The 21,902-nt window shown below is 29.5% G+C and overlaps 1 protein-coding gene across 1 annotated transcript in view; it reads right to left on the reverse strand.

Moving 5' to 3' along the window:
• Positions 1–21,902, reverse strand: part of LOC108690598 — a 72,802-nt gene that overhangs the window by 50,628 nt on the left and 272 nt on the right. Inside the window, exons 2-3 of the mRNA XM_018197969.1 lie at positions 18,532–19,557; positions 13,453–13,659 (exon numbers count right to left, since the gene is read on the reverse strand). Of these exons, the coding sequence (XP_018053458.1) occupies positions 13,453–13,480 (28 nt within the window). The 5' untranslated portion in view covers positions 13,481–13,659; positions 18,532–19,557. The remainder of the gene's footprint in view (positions 1–13,452; positions 13,660–18,531; positions 19,558–21,902) is intronic.

The following is a 21,902-nucleotide window of genomic DNA, read 5'->3' on the forward strand; positions in this document are numbered from 1 at the left end:
TTACATATATTTTCTCAATAAGTACGGATTAATAAATAACGATTGTTTAAAGAATCTAACAATAGCATTTACTCATGATAAAATTATAACATTGCTGGAGTAAACGTGTAGCTGTAATACCGATTAATTACAATTTGAGCTCGCCAATGTTCGGTTGAACTATTATATCTAATTAATATATTATTTATCTGAGCAAATTATGTAATATTAATAATTATGCCGCCTTTTATCAAATTTCAATTACACAAGTCGACGATGCAACGCAGATTAATTAATGAAAACTTATTCATTGAATATCGATATCTCCACAACATATACACTTATATATAAAATTATTCGATATTATAAAATGTTGAGTGTAGAATATACATTTCTAATATTAAAATATAAAAATTGAAGAGAGAGAGAGAGAGAGAGAGAGAGAGAGAGAGAGAGAGAGAGAGAGAGAGCGAGAGAGAAAAAGAAGGGGGAAGACAGAGAGAGAGAGAGGGGGGGAGGGGAGACAAGAAAAAGATGAAATTTATTAAAGATTAATTATCCTGACGTCATTTTTTCAGTAGCTATTGTATTATCTAAGAGCAAAAAAAAAGTATTAAGTATATAAAAAGTATACATCACCAAAAAGATTTTATTTTTTATTCCATAACAAATATACATATTTGAAATTAATTTATATCTGTCATAAGATATTCTGCAAATAATAACAAAAGATTGACGATCAAAATTATTACCGAATAAACATAAGTATCATACATTCTGATGAGAAGATAATTATAATTGTTATAATGTCGTTAATACTTTAAAAGATAATGAAAGAATACGTATAGATAATAATAATAACAATAATGTAACAGCGATAACCTGACAATTATGCTTTTGCAATTCAATATTCAATCAGGCAGATACAAAATCATCAATAAATTACAAGTAAATTTAAATAGCCAGATTGTGTTAATGTTCTCTAATTTACAAATAAATTTGTCAGAAAATTTTTATGAAAGAGCACTAATTATATAGAAAATTGAATCCTAATGAAATGAGTTCATTTTTATGTTGTAGCTTATAATGTAGTCTATAATGTAGTGAACATAAAATAAAATGTGATACACAAAAAGCTCAATAATAGATAATTCTTGAGTTATTTGTAAAAAATAAAATATTTTATTTAATCTTTGATATACCATGACTCAAGAACTATTCATTATTGAGTCTTTTGTCTATTATGTCTTTTATTTACTACATTATAATCAGGCAATATACATATACGTAAAAACGAACTTATTTCATCGAGACCCAATTTTCGATATAATTAATAAAAAAAGTATGGTGTTTAATTATAGAAAATTGGGTCCCGATGAAATGGATTCGTTTTCATGTATGTTATACCTTATAATGTGATAAACAAAAGATGTAATAAACATATGGCTCAATAATAGATAATTCTTAAGCCTTTTGTCTATCACATCATCTTTTGTTTATTTCATTAAAAGCTACAACATACATGAAAACGAATTTAATTATTTTACCGGCATCCAATTTTCTACATAATTAGTGTGAGGACTTTTCTACACGAGTATTGCATCTATCCAATTAATCGCGTAAATGAAAATAATATACTTTTAAAAATGGCAATTTTCGAAAAAATCAATTTAATAATAGATTTTCAAATATATAATAAAAAAATCAATATTATTATATTAGGTGTAGTAAAAAGAAATCCATTATTTTTGCATGAAATTGAATGAAAAAATAATGGATTTCTTTTTACTACACCTAATATATAATTTAAAAAATTTTTTTGTTTAAGGAGCTTACTCATCAGAACTGTGATAGTGAACGAAAGAATGTGATGAACATTTCGTCATAAAGAATAAGTTTGATAATTTATTACAAGCCAATTCTCGCAACAATCTTCAAAAAATACAAGCAAAGGGATATCATCCTTTTTATTTTTGTATTAATTTGTTTGTGCGACAAATTTCGAAGTTTGACGTAATTAATTTAATTAAAGAAATTTCTAAAAATAAGTGTATAATGATGAAACACATAGACTCGACACAGAAGATGCATAAAAATAAATTCCGGGAACTAACTATTTCGAAGTTAATTCATGCTAATCGTATTGTCGGATAATGTTAATTGTCTCGGACAATTCCAAAGCCATACTGTACCATGGAAATCTTTGTAGTTTGAATGCTTAAAACGTTTAAAGGCCAGAATACGAGTCTTAGAATGAGATAACCGGTGTTATCGTCCGAAAAAGCCGACGATAATAGTCGGAAAACGCGAAGGAACTCGTATATTAAGTCAGAAAGTTCTGACACGGCGGACTACTTTCGGCTGCTATAGCCAATCACGTTTGCGTAAATAGATTACTCTGCTATTACATTTCGTAATTGAGCACGAAATCTCAAGTTTTCGTATATGGTAATTCTTACGAATTACGTATAAGATGAAGCAAGAAAAGTAATACATTTTAGTGTACAAGACTAATATAAAAAAAGTTTAATTCAATACAATTGCTCCCGGATTATATTGAAATGTCGATTTGCAGAATTCTTCCTCAACTGAAATGGGATATTCCATTCGCGGAATACCAAACGTAAAAATTCATGTTTCAAATCCATTAGCCTTTCTGTTTCATTGTAACTGTATCGATCCGCGGTACAAAGCGCAGTTAATCTACGTCCTATTCTGCTTGTCGACGAAGTTTGCCATTTATCGTAGCCCGGGTTAAATTCAAATGACTTTCTGGGTCACCTTGGGCGCGGAATGACGTTTCGTAACGATGTGATCATCGTCGATATTTCCTTCCATTTTTTTTCCTTTCTCTTTTATTTTAATTTTTCTTTCATTCCGTCATTGTATATTAATTATACGTTTCAAAAACGCACATTGAGTTCGGCTGATCTCATTGCCCGCTTGTTCTTATATTCTTTGTCCCTGTTCCTTATGATCCTTATAGTCCTTTCAGCGAAATAGATTTAAGAGGAGAACCTCGAAGTGAGCTTTAAGATGGCTTATTGCGATGGTCGATATGAAAAGAATCGAATGGTTCATGACGAGGCGAGAAGAAGGAACGAAACAAGGCAAAAAAGGAGAAATATCTTATTATTATCTACTAAATATTTCATATTTGCAAGGTTTCATCTTTTTAAAGACATAAAATGAATATATCTTAAAGCTATTGTTAAAAGCACTTTAAAAGCAAATAATTTTTCAAAAATTAATTAAAGTTATTCTTTCATAATTTTTGTACATAATTTACATTAAGCGAAAGAGCATTCTCTACAATGATGACATCTTTATATTAATGTAAATTAAAAAGTATTAACACAAACTTTATAATTATATACATAGTTAATAACATAAACACTATTAATAATAAAATGTGAGCATTGAAATTAGACAAATATTGATTAAAATTCTTTAAAAAAAATTATTTTAAAACAAAATTTAAAAAATGTGTGAGACAAGAGAGAGAGAGAGAGAGAGAGAGAGAGAGAGAGAGAGAGAGAGAGAGAGAGAGGAAAGAATATTTATGCTGTCGCTAATTCACATCCATTAGTATGTTTCTAATTAACATGTCTATTAAATGCTTTCAAGCGTGGAAAATACTATCATATGACACATTCTGCTACATCATCATTCACTCACTCACACTCACACACATACACACACACACATGCGCGCGCGCGCACGCACATGCACGTATATGTATATATTCGATTATTTCTATATTTAAATTACCATATACAAATAGTCCTTCACAAACATGGTTGAACATTGGTTGGAACATTTAAGAAACGCTATGTATGTTACTATTTTCGTTTTATACATATATTTATAATAATTATAGCATACGCTAATATATGTTTAATATGTTTAGTTATTACATAGAAATCTCCGAAAATCACAAGATAATCAAGAAGAAAGCTAAAAAGATACAAATCAGACATATACAAAGTTTGTTCTTTATATGTTTGATTTTAAAAAATACAAAATAAAATAAGAAATTTTTCATTAAAAATACAGTCTATTTATTTGCAATATTGAACTTCTAATTTATACATCACTCATATTAAAATTGTCGGTTAATATTTGTATTTACAATATGAAAATATGTATGTATTTATTCGAAAATTCATTCGAAAAATTAGTCAAATTAATATCATATTCTCTCTCTCTCTCTCTCTCTCTCTCTCTCTTTCTCTTTCTCTCCCTTTCTATTTCAAATATCCTTAAGGGATTTATGATTTATGTATTATAGGAAGGAGAAATCATTCGACTATCTGTACTATAATGCGTTATCCTTCTTACATCTTAAATCACATTTGACATTGAATTTTTCTGCTGTAATGTTATCCATCAAACTATCTTCTTCTTACGCTATCAAATCCAATGAGAAGGTACTTTTAACAGATTTCGCTTTGCTGTTTCACTAACATTTCTTCCTGTGACTAAGAGAATGAAAGACATCAATGAGGGAGATAAAGAAGGGAAAGGAAGATTAGGACAGAAATAACGCAAATAAAAATGAGAAAGGAAAGAGAAAGCGTGAAAGCATTGTAATGGCCAGACAAGGATTATCTTTGCGAAGCAGAAGAGAACAGAAGAGACAGAAATATCCCAGTGTATTTTTAACATGGCTTATCTGGCCAAAGAACGAATAACTAAACAACGTGTACGAGTGAAGGAAAGGGTCGATTCGTAAGCCTTAGTAACTCTCAATTTGCATATTAATCTAGTAAAATCGAATAAGCTAATAAGTACACTAATTTCAGGCGTTTGTATATATTTATTTATCTTTACGCATCATTCTCTGTATTTATGTATATCTACGTATCTTATAAAAATATTGCATTATGCATTATATAGCTGTTATTGTAAAATATTTTAAAGAAAATATTCTTTTTCGCCACCAATTACTATTGTAAACTGCAGCGAGAGCTAAAAGCGAGATTACCCGTTCAAGTTTCCAGCGATGTACAGCTGCTAAAAATAATATTGACACATATATCTAGTAGCGCTAATAGCGCTAATATGCTTTTCGCCTATAACATTTTAATTCGATAGATGATGCGCACAGCTCGAGTTTCTGTTTTAGTTTCGACTTCGGCTCGATTGTATACGATAGGATCTCGAGTTGATTCACTGCTGGGTGATTTCGGAAGGGGATCGTATTTGCTATTCGTGTATAACTATCTAATGCTATCGATTACTTTACAAACTATGTTTCGATTATGCTATAATAATCTTTTTGATTTGTGCAACATACAAATTACTTTTATAATAATATCTATAATATTTTATGCACGTGAGGCGCTGATAATAAATAAAGCTCAAGAAGCTGAAGAAGCTTCAATAATTTGTTTTGAGAAGTAAAATAATATGATATGCGTTTCATTCGTAATTCTTTTTTATTTTAATTTATTTGTTTCACGATCTCGATTTTATGTAATATGCATATACATATATTTTAATGCTAATATTTATGTTTCTAATAAATTCTATTTAATGTTATATCCCATAACAGGATAGAATTTCAGGAACAAGATAGAAATTAATTTTATAAACATATAGAAATGTTTTTACAAATAATTTCAACAGTGATTAAACAACATATAAATAATTTAATTTACCTATATTTATTTCTGTAAACGCGAATATGTAGGTTGAAACAAATGTTCGTAACGCTACAACTTAAAAATTCAAGCAGCTTTAATTTCAATAGAAATAAACAAAATTTAAATTAAAAAAAAGAGATTTTAAAGCTTAAAATCGCTATTTCCAAAAGGTTTATGTTTTTTGAATTTCTCTATCTGTTTGATAATTTTTACGAATAAAAATTGACTTGACAATATGGAAAATTTTCTTCTCTTTTTATGCTTCATTGAATGGTATAATTGTTAATTTTTTTTAGAAACATGAAATAGTGCTACGAACTTTTGTTCCGATTTAATAGGAGAAACACCGACATACCGTTTTGTTTTTAGACAATGTTTCTTAAACAAAAGATAAAAATAGAACTTTAAATACGTAAATACAAACTAAAAAGTGTCTTCTATCAGATAATATAAGTAGTTTTTATAATACTGTTTGTAATTTTGCAATAAATAATTTTTCCGTAAAATAAGCAAAAATGAGTGTCTGACAAAATGGGCTCCAAAACTGACACAATGAACAGTAATGCCACATATTTCTATTCTTTTTCTTTCATAAAAATTATTTGTGTAAAATACCTATAAGTAAATATATATAAGATTTTCCAGAATCTTTTCACTTGTAAAACATTTTTGTTGAATTATATATGTATTTATATTTTATGTTGTTCTGCAAATATGTAACGCGATAGTTTTTCAAGAGCTTTCCCATAAATGTACCATTACCTTCAGTTCCAACAGAGTTATTTGACAATATAAAGCAATATTACAAAGATAAATTAGCTCATGTTTTACAGACAGTGTCAGTGTTTACGCTGCATCCTAATTTTATATTCAAAATATTATGAAAAAAACTAAGAACGAAAATAAATAAAACTGATTTAGGAAATTACAAGCATTTAAAACAACGTAATATTATTAATAATATAGTCACTATTATTTAAATTGCGCAATTTACAAAAGAAAATCGTAAGAATTTTATTTTTGCATTCATATAATTCGTTTTTAGCTAATTTCAAGTAGAAATAAGTCACAAATATACGAATTATGTGTTTACATTTTTTTAATTAATTAAAGATCATGCTTTTATTAGTATTAATAAAAGTGCAATAGTTAGTTTCTGAAAAATAAGGGGAATATCATTTTAAGAGACTTATGTCAGTATCGATGACTTTCCTCTATATTTATTTATATAAATAGCTTCGTTTTAGTTTAACACTCACTGAATCCTAAAGTTAACATGATTAATAGATTGCTGTATCTCCCGCAATGTACATATTATATTTGATCGATATTCGCAATATTACGACATTAAAACGAATTTGAATAATGGAATAAGTTCATAATTGTAATTGTGGCAATGTGTAGTCAACAAACAATCAAAATTTCATTTCCAAAATTCTTATATGACTTGATTCGTAATCATAAGCGTGATTTCAAAACTTTCGAATGATACGATTTATCAATTAACCATTTTTTAAAAAGAATACAAAAAGTTTCGAATTCGATAACTTCTCAAATTATAATAAGTATAAATGCTTTATATAAAAATCAGTATAAATATTAGTTATAAACTATTGACAATCTTCATAAATAGTTCGAAAAATTAACATAAATTAAACGAACCAGTTTTTTTTAATTTTTATAATCACTCAATATTATTAGATATACTCTTTTGGAAATTATTCACACGCGTTATAATACCAATATCATTATAATATCAATATCATTATCAGAATCGTTTTATTTCATTATATTTTATTGTATTTTTTAATCTGAATGCTATGTTTTAGAATCGAGAGATTTTAAGAGTATAAGATATTGACGTTTCTTTACGAGGAATATTAATCGGAAGTTATAGCGCGATAATAACGTCGCAAAGTTTGGCAACTTTAAATAACTTCGTAGATTATAAGAATTTCCAATTTCGACGAGAGAGATATTGATAATTAAAACACCTTCTATCGGAAAAATCTGAGATTGTTCAATAAATATTTGGAATAATAAGAATATTCAAAATAATATTCGAAAAATGTTCATTTTATTATTTTATAATTATCATACAAAAAAGAAAGAAAGAAATAAGAAGTAAAAAAATGGTTAATCCAAATATAGTTTAATATGCTTAATTTAAAACTCATTTTGAAGTTTTCGTCGTCTACATATATGATCAACTATTATGTATAAAAATATTATGTATAAAAATATAGTCAAAAAATTTGATACAATAATATAAAATATTCTTTCTAATTAGATAATAATGAATACGATACTCAATCGTAATCATCTAAAACTGATTCATAAAGTAATAACATTCGATTCGAATGACGTATCGCATAATACATCATTGGACAACACAAGTTTCAACTTTTTTTATTCAACGGTTTAGTTCTTTTGTAATTCTCTTCCAAGCAGCTTTTGGTATATTTGTTTGACAACTTCATATGCAGATGAAAAAGAAATTCCCCGATCTATTATCAATGGATTTCACACCTCATCGATCGTCTCTATGATTTCAGTGCTGTGTGCCTGTCGACGAAGAAGATTTTTCGGTTTTCTTTTAACGATCCGTTGTATCTGAAGCCTCTTAGTTTATTTCCTTTATCAGATTTCCTAACTCGCTTCTTTCCGCTGATAAAACTGAGCCGCATTTGATTCCTGCGAACCAAGATCTTTACCGTAATCTCTTGTCAGATATTTTCAACGATTAAGTTTAAATCTTTTTTTATATCATTTTAATTGTATTATATTATATGATTGAATATATCATAAAAAAATTTAATAGAGAGATGTATTAAAAAGAATGTGCGAATATCGAAGAGAATTATCTCTCATAGAAATCTCATCATAGAAATGAATCATGAGTAAAAAGAGACACTTTCGGAGGCATTTAAGTACGTATTTCCAATTGAAAAAAACAATCATAAAAAAGTTAAGTGACAATTTGGATGTGCATTCTCATAAAAGAGAGACTGTGGTAATGATACTAAAAAGGTTTCACTTACTCACGCCAAGAGTATAAGAGTAAGATATTTCAAAATATCATTTAATAATTTCGTTACTAGGTTTAAGGACTTGCAAGTAAATAGACTGTGTAAAGAGTAAAATAAGCTCGTTTTGTAAAATAATGTTTTTCATACTACAACAAAAAATGAAGTATTTAAAAATAAGCTTCTAAAAAGTTTTATTGAAAGACGCTTATTGCAAATATGCAATTAAAATCAAAAAGACCGAAAATTGTATTTCAAAGATTTTCCCTTAATTGAGATGTCGAATTCCAAACATAGTCAAGTAAATCGATGGAGAGAAAACTTTTCACGGTTTCAATATTCTGCAAAATTTACCGTCTCTGAGCTATGTTAGAACATTTTACGTAAGTGCTGACTTCGTTATTAATTTCCCAGACTGGCTTGACTGATATGATCGATAAACACGATGAAAGAAAGTCCATCAATATAGCGTAGAGAATTATAGAGAAACGATTTTAATATTCTAATAACATTGTTCCACTACAAATTTCTTCATTCGATATTGATTGAATCATTCTAAAGGTATAATCACATATTCAATATATTGTCTTTTTCATATCGTAATAATATTCTTTAATTGTTTTAATAATGGTATTTTATCATTGTCATACTTAATTAAATTAAATAAATATCCGTAACTTTATTTATATAAAACACATTTATCAATTTTCATTTCCTGATATTAATCATCTTTCTAAAATTTCACATAGTTCTTGATATCATGATTCCAAATTTAATTTTTAATTCGTGTCCATAGAAGAAAATGTTTGGGATAAACATTAGCTTTTCTTTATATTAGAAAAAAATGAGTAACTGCATTTTTCCTCAAACGAAAAATACTACGAAAAATAAATTTTCAGTCTGTTCCTGTAACTTTATAAATTTCATATAAGTAGATTACATACTTTATTTGTGATATTCTGCGATCAATAGATAGAATAAACATGACCTCGATAAAACCGGATAATTCAGACTATAATCTAATTGTGTTGAAGACAATAAGAGTTCCGTAACATTCTACTTTTTCCTTGATGTGAATTTATCGAATTCATTAGAATACGTACGGGAGAGAATGTGTGATAATTTATTGACTTCCGCTCGGCTGTTAGTCTAATATAAAAATGTTATTGCATTATAATTGGTTTCGTGTTCAGTGATTTTATTTATAGATAAAATAATGTATGTTCAATATTTACATTTTATCTTAGCTGTCAGGAATTTAAAAAAAAGGTTTAAAATGATCTCTCTCTCTCTCTCTCTCTCTTCACTATCTGATAACAGTTGGCTTTCCAACAAGGACACAGTCAGACACTGTGTAACACAGTGAATCATTACATCCTTGTGTTTGTTTACGTTAACAAGCATGAAATGACTCACTGTGTTTGACTGTGTCCTTGCTGGAAAGCACCCAGTATGTCATACCGTAAATCATAGGTGTTAATGCTTTTTTAATGCGTAATATATTTTTTACGGTCCAAGTTCAAGTTTCTAGTTACAGACAAATTAGAAGTACTATTATTTCAAGTTATACATAATACTTCTTCAAAGCTTTTATTTTAACACTTATGCTGCTAATGCTTCTATAAATTAATTATAGAATATATTAAATGTTATGCTTAAATATTATTCCTATACTATTAAATATATTATATCATTTGAAAATGGACATTTTTTTATTAAAAAAATTAATTTATAATGATATTAGTATATACAATCCAAATGTAACAAGACTGAAATAAAATTAAGAAAAGAAGAAAAATAAATATTTACGCATGTTTAAAAATTAGTTAAATATATTTTTTGTGATTATTATTCATGTACACATCGCAAATAAACAAACGATTAATTTTGATAGTTTGCACATGCATACATAAATATACATTTTGTTAGTGTATGTGTATGTACATGTGAATATTAAATTATAAGGCTATAGTATCCATGCGTGACGTATAATAGAAATCGTTTTTTGGTAATTCGTATGCGGAATTCGTCCGGGAACGCGTTTGCCATGCAGGTTGCCGATTTGCATAGAACGGATATTCGCGAGCGTTCGTGTTTGGGAGCGCCGAATTTGCAAATCTCTCCACGCGCCGAACTTCAGATCCAAAAGGAGCTTTTTGCTCTGTCAATTCTACAGGTTACCTCTCGCAACTCGCAAGTTTCACAGAGTTTCATAGTCGATGTCGTTCGATGATCGATATTTGAAGGGAGACAAATGGAACATAGATGAACACGCGAACCCGTGTGTAGAGAAAAGTTCTCTGCTTGCGGGAACGCGAAAAAATCAGTATTCTTGGAGGCATTTACAACGGAATTTCAGAATTTTCATCGTGTAGAAGACTCGTTTATTTCTTTGAATTTTTTAAATCGTCGAAACATTAACGTGTTTGCGTAGAATTTGCACAACGACTGAGATCAGATTGTCCACAGATGTCTCAAGAATGCAAATCAAAAGCTAACACTTACATAGTATATGCGTAACATTAATAAATATTTTGTTTAACAGAGTTGTTACTTCTCTCTTAAATATTGATAATTTTATTTTTTGATATTGAAAAGAGATGGTTTCACGTTTGTTTCGGTAGATCCGCGTCAATCGTTACAGCAAGCAGGGACAAGAGGGTAAATATCAAAGTTCAAGGGGAGATCGCATCGGAGCAAGGATAAAGTACGTTGGCGTTAAGAGATCTTAGTGTCTCTCTCCCCCGAGAAAAGCCGTGAGGCAGATGAATAAAGGCGAAAGGGGACAAATGACGGATAGAGAAAGCTACAAGCCCATCTATCGAGTCAATGCATAGGCAACTACTAGAAGAACAATGAGTCCTAAATACCACCGACTCTACCTCGACGTTGATCGCTAGTTGTTCACGTCCCTTTTCTTTTTCCTGTTCTTCGATATTTTCCGCTGATAATTCTGCAGTTTGCTACAAAATTGAGATAAATCGTTTTTTCAACGATTCGATAGCGATTTGAAAATATCGCTACACATTATGTAGACAAATCTTATTCCATACACAGTACACACACATTCAAAAAATTTCAAATATTCCCTTAGAATAGACCGAGGATATTGCATTAAAGAATCAATATCTACAGTGAAAAAGTGGCAAGCAACATAGTCAAGAATCATTTTATCATAAATTGTGATAACATCATATTTATTCGATTATAAAAGACCGATTTCATTTTTACACATTGCATTTTATTATACGTGGTTTCTCTTTAAGGTGGTTTTTTAGTAAAATGCCGAAAATTTGGATCTTTCACTAGAGCTCAAAATTACAAAATTATCTAATAATTTGAATAAAATTTTAATTAAAACTACATGTATATCTTAATGAAATAGTGTAGAACATACGATAGTAAATCAAGAGCTGCATCTTCATCGAACGAAAAAAAGATGAGATTATGTTTATTTTTCGAGATTAAATTTATATACGGCAAGTTTATACACGTTGATATCTTTCCAGAATAGCCGTTAACCTATTACTTTTTTGTGATTATTAAAATCGTAATTTTTGAAACTATTACAATCTCGTTCTTAAGAAAAGTCTATAGTAAGATTTGTGTGCAGTTAGTCAAAGAAGCCTTATTTGTCTGCGAGCCTTATTTGTCATTAAATTATACAGCTTATATTTTCAACATTTTTTTTCTTTCTTATATCATCATAACGGTAGAATTTTGCACGTTCAATTTCAGTACTTCATTAAATAAAAAATTAGACATTTCTATGATAACTCGATTTACTAAAGAACCACCTTAATTGTTAAACTATAAGTCTTTCGAGCGAATACAAACATATCATGAATTTCTCGTTATTTTACAAGACTTAGATGTGCTTTGCAATTCTCTATATAATGATTAATGTGATATTGATTAATGTGATCATATTTGCTTAAGATAATAGCAATTTGTCTTGATTTGAACGTGTTTGCCCTTTTTACTTTGAATATTTGAGTATCAAAAATTATTGATAAGAACTTCCCTCCTCTGTTGCTGTATAATTAAACACAATATACGGTGAAACATCCTCTTTTGTTTCATTAGCTATGTTAACTGCGAAATGGAATCGGGAACAGAATGATGGAAGATAGAGAATATTACCCCAGTAACATACTTGTTCTCATTACAACTATTTTATCTTGCTGTATCTCTCTCTTTCTTTCTTTTTATGTATATTATTAAATTAAATAATTATAATTCTAATTGGATTAATTGGAAGATAAATTTAATTAAATAAGGGAAATCTTATTATTGATCAAAGCTGATCAGAGGATTCATAGTCCATTCTTATTTTAAAATCGTCTTAATTAATGTCTTAAAATGCTAATATGGTTCTCTGATTGGTTCAATAAACATCTTAAAACATCTTAAGGCTCTCTGATTAATTCAATAAACATCTTAAAACATCTTAAGACTAGACTTAAAACAGTCCTAAATATAAGAATCGACTATGAATACCGTTCTTAATACTTAAGTATTTCGGAGTGAATTTATAATACATATCCAATTCTACAAACCGCACACTAAAATTTTTTTCGATCTTAAAATACAATTATGAACGGAACTAGAATAGTAATATCACGTATTAAATTGACAAGCAAGTTAATAATATTGACGTTTATAAGTAAAAAAAATATGTTTAATAAAAAATTCTATTATAATCGTTAAAATTAATGACATAAAAAAATGTTGTGTACATTTATGAAACATACATAAAAATTATGATGTAAGAAAACAGAAACATTCAATAATCATACCTCGTTTCGTAGATGTGGCAGTCGGCATCGATGTGAGCTGCGATGGAATGCCGGCCTTATCAGTGGCAGTGATAGCCCACAGCTGAGTCTCGTGCCCTTTCGTGGACCTCGTCGTCGTCGTCGTCGTCTTCAGGACGAGCCACTAACCTGGTAGTCATCTCCACCACGACGACGGCCAGTCGGTCATCGTCTATCGACACGTACACTCTAAAAGCATAATAGAATTTTTCCTCAAAATATAAATACAGTAATAATGACTAAAAAATATGATAATACTCCAAATTAGGGATTCCCTTCCCCAAATAATGTTGACCTTGTTGTCAAGGTCATGATACCGAGTGAACAAAGTCGTGTGCTTCAAAATCCCAGGGGGAAGGGAAGATAGAGTGGGAGTCGCTTTATGTGGAAAGTTGTAAAATATACTTTAAAGCAGAAAATTTCTGTTTTATATACCTAGTAGTAACAAAGAGATATCATTTTTCAAACTTCTTTCGTACGTAACTTTTTAACGAGTAACAGCTATAACTTTTTGGAGGTCACTCAGAGTCATGATCTTGACAACATATGTTAAAATTAAGGTCATTGAGGAAGATCTTATAGTTTGGAGTATTATCAAAAATATATAAGATTATTTAATATAAACATGAGAATTATTGTTTGTGGAATTGACAACTCTCTTAAAAAATTATATGAAAACTAATAAGCATAGTTGTTACTGCAATATTTATATAAAAATGCAGCTATTCGTCTGTTTTTTGTTCTTGTACTAGAACTCTCTTTCTCGCTTTCGACAAATATCTATAAACATATATCTCACTTTACTATCTCTACTTTAAGTTCCAAAAGTGTACACTAATTCAGTCACAGAAAATAGATCTCATGATTGATAATTTTCTTTTTATAGTCAATATGATTGAGCTATTGCCTATCTACAATAGAGAATTGGACTGCGACTGATGTGAAAACTCACAGATGTTATATTGTTTTCTAAACATTATCAAAAAACAGTTTCGTATATTTACAAGTTTACTCAAGCTCAAATGCACTTTTCTATAATAAAAAATATTACTTTTGTAAGATTGTTTTTAACATCAGTTAAATTTGAAAAATTTGTTTTATCACTATAAACTTAATTATAAGTTCCTGTGATAAATAAAAAGCATGTTTTTTTGATTAAAGATGGATTACGCAAGATTAACCTATTTAGTATATATAAAATAAGTTAATTTATTTTATTGTGCCAAACTTTAAATTCAACGCCTACAACAGAAAATTATCGACGAACGTGAAAAGGTTTTTACCGTGACGGGAACAAAAGTTTGTTTTACTAGTGCTTGAAGCGTTAAACCTTAATGACAATTTCTTGTTCACTTATAAAGTTAGAATCAACTTTTTACTTTTTATCCGTTAAAGTTAAAATAGCCGTTCACAAGATGCTCGGTTCATATCTTCTCAGAATATTTTAATTAATAAATTCTTTTATTATAATATTATATTTCTTTAACGATTCTGATATCATAATCGTATTTATGTTTTATGATTGTTTAAATATCAGCAAATAAGATACTTTTAATTTTAAAGACTTAAAAATACATGAATTTTCTCTATATTTTACTTTAAATACGATATTCTAAATTAATTTCAAGATTAATATTATTTCTGTATCAATTTTCTAATATAATTATAAAATTAAACAATCTAAAATCACTACTTTCTTTTTAAATGGATATGTGATTATATGTGTCAAAACGACATCAATGTGATTGTCGTTATCTCTTTTTTTCTAATTCAAAACATCAACGTAGAATATATATCTAAGGATTTAATCCTATGAAATAGGTGCGATAGCTCAGTAACCTCGAATAGTAGCACAGCAGAAATGGTATCGAAAATTTTCGTATCGCGGCAGAAATTGCATTCCTCCCTCCTCCCATTTGTGATCTTGCACGGCCATTTCAATTTCGCGGGTATTCCCCGTTCTGGGAGATACGATCGATTGACGCATCATAAAAAAATAGCAGCATGCGATTTACAAATTTTTCGTTTGTGCCTATGCATGTTTGACATTTTATGATTGTGCTATTTAATTTTTAATTGACATATTATGCTTTTTAAGACATATCTACGTTAAAGATATATCTACTAAAATTCATAAGTTTTTGAACAAAACTAAGTATAACTATATAATATTCACTCCTCTTCATTACAGTTTTCTGTATATTAAAGAATTAAGATGTTATATACGTACAAAAAGGATTTAAATAATATTATCTCTTTCTGTTATCCACATTGCAGAAAAATCCTTAATTACACAAGACAATTGTACATAGACAATTGTACATGTAATTATTTACAATATAATAAAGATTAGCTTATAAATAATTACCTTTATATTTCTGACGTGTTACAGCATTGAATCATAAATAATTATTATTTTTTGTTATTTCTCTCGTGCATGGTCCTTTCTTGAGAGATTTTTTTACTCTCTGTGATAGCGTTATAACGATCGCTCTACAGCAAAACATGCAACTATATGCCACCAATTTGCATACATTAACCGTAGTTCCGTAGAACTAGTGCGTAGATTCACAGATATTACAAATTGATATGCTTGATGGCTGTATATCTGTGTTCGTGACAAGATGACAGTGTAATAATGATAATAGATGGATAATGCGATGTCACAAACATTAAAACTTGTCTAGCTTCATAAACTGACGATTGAAATCGTGTGTAAAGTCAATTCCATTATATGAATTGAAAAACTCTTCAGATAGAAATTGATATTCAATTATGTATCAACGATAGTTTTAAGAAGCTTTTTTATCCGTCAAATAATTTTTTCAAAATCATTACGACGAAGAGCAAGAAAAAAAGGAGAAAAAAAAGAAAAAAATATAAGTATATTATTTGATCAATTTAAAAAAACTGAGAAAAAACAAATTTTTCTTCGATATGGAAAATTTGTAATCATTTATGATTTATTTGGTTTTTATTCGTAATATAATATTCAATATATTAATTATTTTGAATAATATTATTAATTATATTAATTATTTTGAATAATAGTAAAATATCAGATATAAAATTTCTGTCATGTTCAATTAAATTTAATTAAAAAATTATATTTTGTCCATACTTGATTATTTAATATCTTTTAATTTTTGATATTCCGTAATAGGGTAAATATGATGCTTTCTAATTTATTTTCTAGTATTCGTGATTGAAAGAATACTCTTCTGATAAAGCGCGCGCGCGCGCCTATGTATATTTGCACGTGTGATTTTTGTTTTTATGTTTATTTAATCATTTTGTCAGTTTATTTAATCATTGTTATTTAATCATGTTTATTTAATCATTTTTCAGTTTGTTATTCCATGAATTCGTAAAAATTTGTATGTATGTATAATTTCACGTAAATTCACATCGATCTTCTTGCCAATTACTCAATTACTAATAAGCGACATGTTACTACATTAGATATATCTCACGCATGTCATTAGTAAGATCTGTAGAGGGAAATATAGGTGTACGGAGTAGTGTGGAAGTTATCGAGAGGATGGTCCCATCAAATCACTATCGTCGGTCTTGCCTTGAGAGAGAAGTTACTACGTTACTTTATCGTTTCCTCTGATACGGTAAAGTGATTAATGCTATTATATTGAACACAAAGTGAGTGAAGAGATTCGATCAAAGCGAGAAAAAATTATATAAAAATATTGGGAAGTGTCTTTTATTTAGTGACACAAGTTAACACAAAAGTCGTTCTATCTTTTTTTGAATTCCATGAATAACAAAGACAAAATGATCCTTGTGTCGACTTGTATTACTAAATGAAAAGCACTCATTATTAGATTATTACAAGATTCGACTTGGCCGAATATGATTCTCTTCATATATTTATTTTGAATATTTCTCGTTTATTTTTATTTAACATTGTTCACTATATTATATTATTATATTATATCATCTATAAAAAGTTATGTATCTACAAAGAATCTAATTAAAAATAAATCTAAAAATTAGTTATTGGGACATTGAAAAATTATTAAAGTAATCAAACATTTATATTGCATTTAAAAAAGTTCTATTTTTTGATGTAACAGAATCGAAATTAACTAAATTAATTAAATGAGATATAACGAGATGTTAATTATATCGATATTACGAAACTTAAAATACGTAAATTATAATATTTTGTGCAGATAGATTTATATTAAATCTTTCTAACTAATAAATTCTTGCGATCCCACAATAAATACCAATAATCTGTTTCCAATAAGTATGAAAGTAGACCATTATCGACGTATTTTTAATAGGCGTAAAAGAAATTTATTTAGCGAAAAATGCATATATAGTTTTCGGAATAAATAATGTTTCTTATAAGATACACTTATTAGTTCCCTGAACTTCCTCTTAAAAGCAAATGAAGGAAATATTGCCAATAATACATTAAAAGATAACTATTGTTGTCTTTTCAGTTATTTTTAATGAGAGATAAAAACATTTATTTTAAAACATCATGAGGCGACTAGATACTAGACTGCTAGGAATATGAGCTTATTGCACGGTTATTGGATAAAAATGAGTAGGAGCTCGAAAGAAAAATCCTGGGAAGATAGAACTGCGCGGCGTATCGTAATATTTGTTGTGAAAGAGGCTTTTGTCCGGAAAAATTGAGATCTCTGAAAATAGATCTCATTTAACCGTTATTGCGAATATTAGACGTCTATACACACACACACACACACACACACACACACACACACACACACACACACACACATTTATATACATATATTTCTTTTCTTATTTTGTGATAACATTAGTTTATTAAATAAAGTCTTTGTTGCTATAATAAAAGCAAAGGTCTTCTAAATAATGTTCATTTTACTTGAAATTAATATTAAATTTATTAATAATAAGAATTTTATAGAAAGATCACTAAGCAAATTATTCTACCTGCACATAACAAAATGAATTTTAAATGAAATTTACTTTAAAAGATAAATATAGAAGATATTTTGCGGAAGATGTTTTTTTTATATTTAAGACAGTTTTTTTTAATTTAGAACGTACCTTTTGTCCTCACGATGTTTCGCAGGATTGTTTCATTCTTCGATGGTATCGTTTGATTCCGATTTGTACAGCTGATCCAATACGATGTTCGCAAGTACCTGGCACGAAATGGAGACAATTGAAGCAATTTGAAGAGACACTCAGCCGCAGGTACCACCGCACGAAAGATATCTTTGAGTTCCCCGTGTTTTTTTCCTCTTCTATACAATCATACACATACACACACACACATACACACACACACACACACACACACACACGCACCCAATGCCTAGCCTCGTCTTTCAGGAAACGGTACCGTACCAAGGGCATAAAGTTGTACCGCCCAATCTTTTCGAGGCTCTACTACCACAAATTTCTTTCCACGTCGTTAGGGTCACGTACATGCTACAGAAAATATCAGGGATCGACTCCAACTCGGAATAATCTCCTGCGCTAACATTAGCAAAAGGCGCGAGTCTTCCTTCGAATCATGTCTTGAGAACATTGATATTCCGATAGTGACGTCAACGATACGCGGTAATTCTCTTTGCCGAAGTCATGTCGCGAACGTAATCTCTCATAATACGTAACTTAAACAGAAGTACGATGACGTCTCGTTCGGCTCCACCGGACGCATGTCGAGATTCCCCTTGGAGACGGTTAAATCAACAGATTCGAGCCTCGCGATCGACCGACCCCACCGTCCTTGCGGGTATCCATATCTCCACAATTTCTCGTCATTTCGTCCTTTTCTTCAATTTCTTTTCAACCTCAAGATGCTCTTCTTCTAGTTTTCCGTCGAGTTCGTCGAACCTGCGGTACCAGAATCATGCTTCCATCCTCTACGTGTTCATTGGTTCCCGTTTTATTATTTTCCTTTCTCGCGCGTGCAGACACTCGGCAAGTGACTTGAACTAAGATCAGCTCTTGGACACATCTTTAGTCGAAGATAAATGTATGTCTCTCATGCTTTCGATGTCAGTTACGAGTCTTTGAGTAGTTTGCAGCGAAATATCAATACTCTTGATAACGAAACGAGCGAAACTGAAAGAAAAGTCGAAGCTGAAAGCAGAATCTCGCCGTTTGATCGCGTTCAATACTTATCACTTTGAAATCACTTTATAGTTCACGCCGTCTTGCACAGCACTCATTTTTACTCAATATTTTTATTTTGTGTCATTACACATCTTATTTCCGAACACAAGAGAAAATATTAGAGTGAACGTTAGGATGTTTTTAAATTATAAAAGATTTATCTTTTATCATTTATTATATTTAATCAATATTTTGTTACTTGAAGAAAAAGTAAATGAAGGAAAAATAAAGGAAGAACAATATAATATGTTGAAAAAGAAGTGAGAAAAATAAGAAAAGATAAGTGCGTGCCTATTGATTTTATCATTGCGAAAAATGTTTTATTATTTGATAGCATTAAAAAGCACTTTAAGGAATCTCTTCACCCATTACAGCTCGGAAATTTCTAATAAATTTCCTAGTTTTCTCCTCCTTATTGCAGCAACTCTGCAATGACCTACGGTCTATGAATTACTGATGCGTTTGCATATCGACGTGCACGAAACGCTAAAACGAAACGTGTATTTTTGGAAGCGCCTGCTATGCAGGGCAATGCTTGCAGAATTTTACACAATGGAATACTTAAGTGTGAGTCACTGCATAGCACTTCGTAAAAATATCATAGCTATTCAAATTTCTATTATACTTTTCTTCTAAAGGATATATCTTCGATATCTCTCGCATTTCTATTTCTTGAAATATATCTAGTGTATAGAGTTCAGTTGTCCGTAAAGTAAACATCCTTGACGTAAATATATAGTTAAAAGAAGTAGCAATTGATATCCTCTTATATAATATATAGATTTTTGTAATACACATTCCTCTAATTAAGAATATATAATTATATATACAGATTGTTTTTCTCTACATTGAACTCACAATAACAATAAAATTAGAGTTAATTGAGTTCTTTTATTTTTGTAATAGAAATGTATGGACATTCCTTTATGATGTGAAAATTTATGCTTTGATCAGAAAAGCTGCTGAAAGCAATTGTTACAATTTTTGCATAACGAACAGTTGGCGAAGTCTTTCTATCAGTCGCAGCTGTCGAATTGAAATAAACATATACACACGTTTTTTGACAAATGAAAAAGGTATCCGAAAGAAGATGTCCAAAAGAGAAAAAGATCTGCGAATACATAAAGGCATAAATGTTTAATTGAATTGTTTTATAACATGGCTATTTATCTATATCGGGACGTGTATGCTACGATGAGACATCCACTTACACGTACATGTTCAATATGAGTATTATAGTGCAACAAAGAAAACAAAGTGGGCATGTTAAACGAAAATAATACGAATAATTTTTTCACTGAGAGTTTTATATAATCCCTCATTTTTATAACGTTATATAAAAATGTAAAAAAATTTTAGATGGCTAAAGAATCCTTAACATATTGTAATATAGTGCGCTTAATGAAGAGAAGAAAATGAGGACATTATTCATAATTTTTACTCTTTTTTTTCTCTTGTTTTCTATCTTAATATTAGTAATTTATATTCATTTAAGAGTCAACCCGTAATTCTTTTCTTCTCTTCGTCTTTTTATATCTTTCTCGATCATTATTATTCATAGATTTCGTGATCAACGTTTTGTCATGGAATCTTTTTTCTAGATTACACGAAGAAATAAATAGATTTTCTTTTTTCTTGCTCTAAATTCTTCACTATGTTGCTCTCTTTGAATGATAATTGCAATCTTCGCGATTTTCGTAAGAAAATCCCCGTAACTTTTCTTTAATTTCAAAATTCTGTTTTACGAAACAAAATTACAAATTACAATGGTGCACTTTAAAAGATATATTCGCATCTCGCGTTATATCTGGAGAAAAAAATACAAATATGCCGTTTACACTTGAGATTCTCCAATCTTTTAGAGAAATTACCAATGCTCTCTTTCTCTCTCTCTCCCCTCTCTCTCTCTCTCTCTCTCTCTCTCTCTCTCTCTCTCTCCTTTTCTGTCCCTCTCTTTCCTTTTGATCTTCTTTCAAATATCACTTTTCTTTTCACCCTATTTTTTCACACGTCTCTTCCAAATATACTCCCACTCAATAAATTTTATTCACTACCCCTTGCAATCTCTCGTTTTTAATTTTGATTTACGTACTTCATCTCTAGATATGATTCGCATGTATTATGAAAACGCACGAAAAGTCTCTCAGGATGCTCAACATTTCCTTTTACTCCCTTTCATCTGCGATTATCACTACTCCTATTGCTGTATCACCCAACACAGATTTTATTTGCCGGCGGACGTGCTCGCCGTCCTCGCGGCGACGAGCAAAGCTGAGATAGAAAACAGAGGAGAG

This window comes from Atta colombica, unplaced genomic scaffold (assembly GCF_001594045.1).
Source record: "Atta colombica isolate Treedump-2 unplaced genomic scaffold, Acol1.0 scaffold331, whole genome shotgun sequence".
Lineage (NCBI taxonomy): Eukaryota > Metazoa > Arthropoda > Insecta > Hymenoptera > Formicidae > Atta > Atta colombica.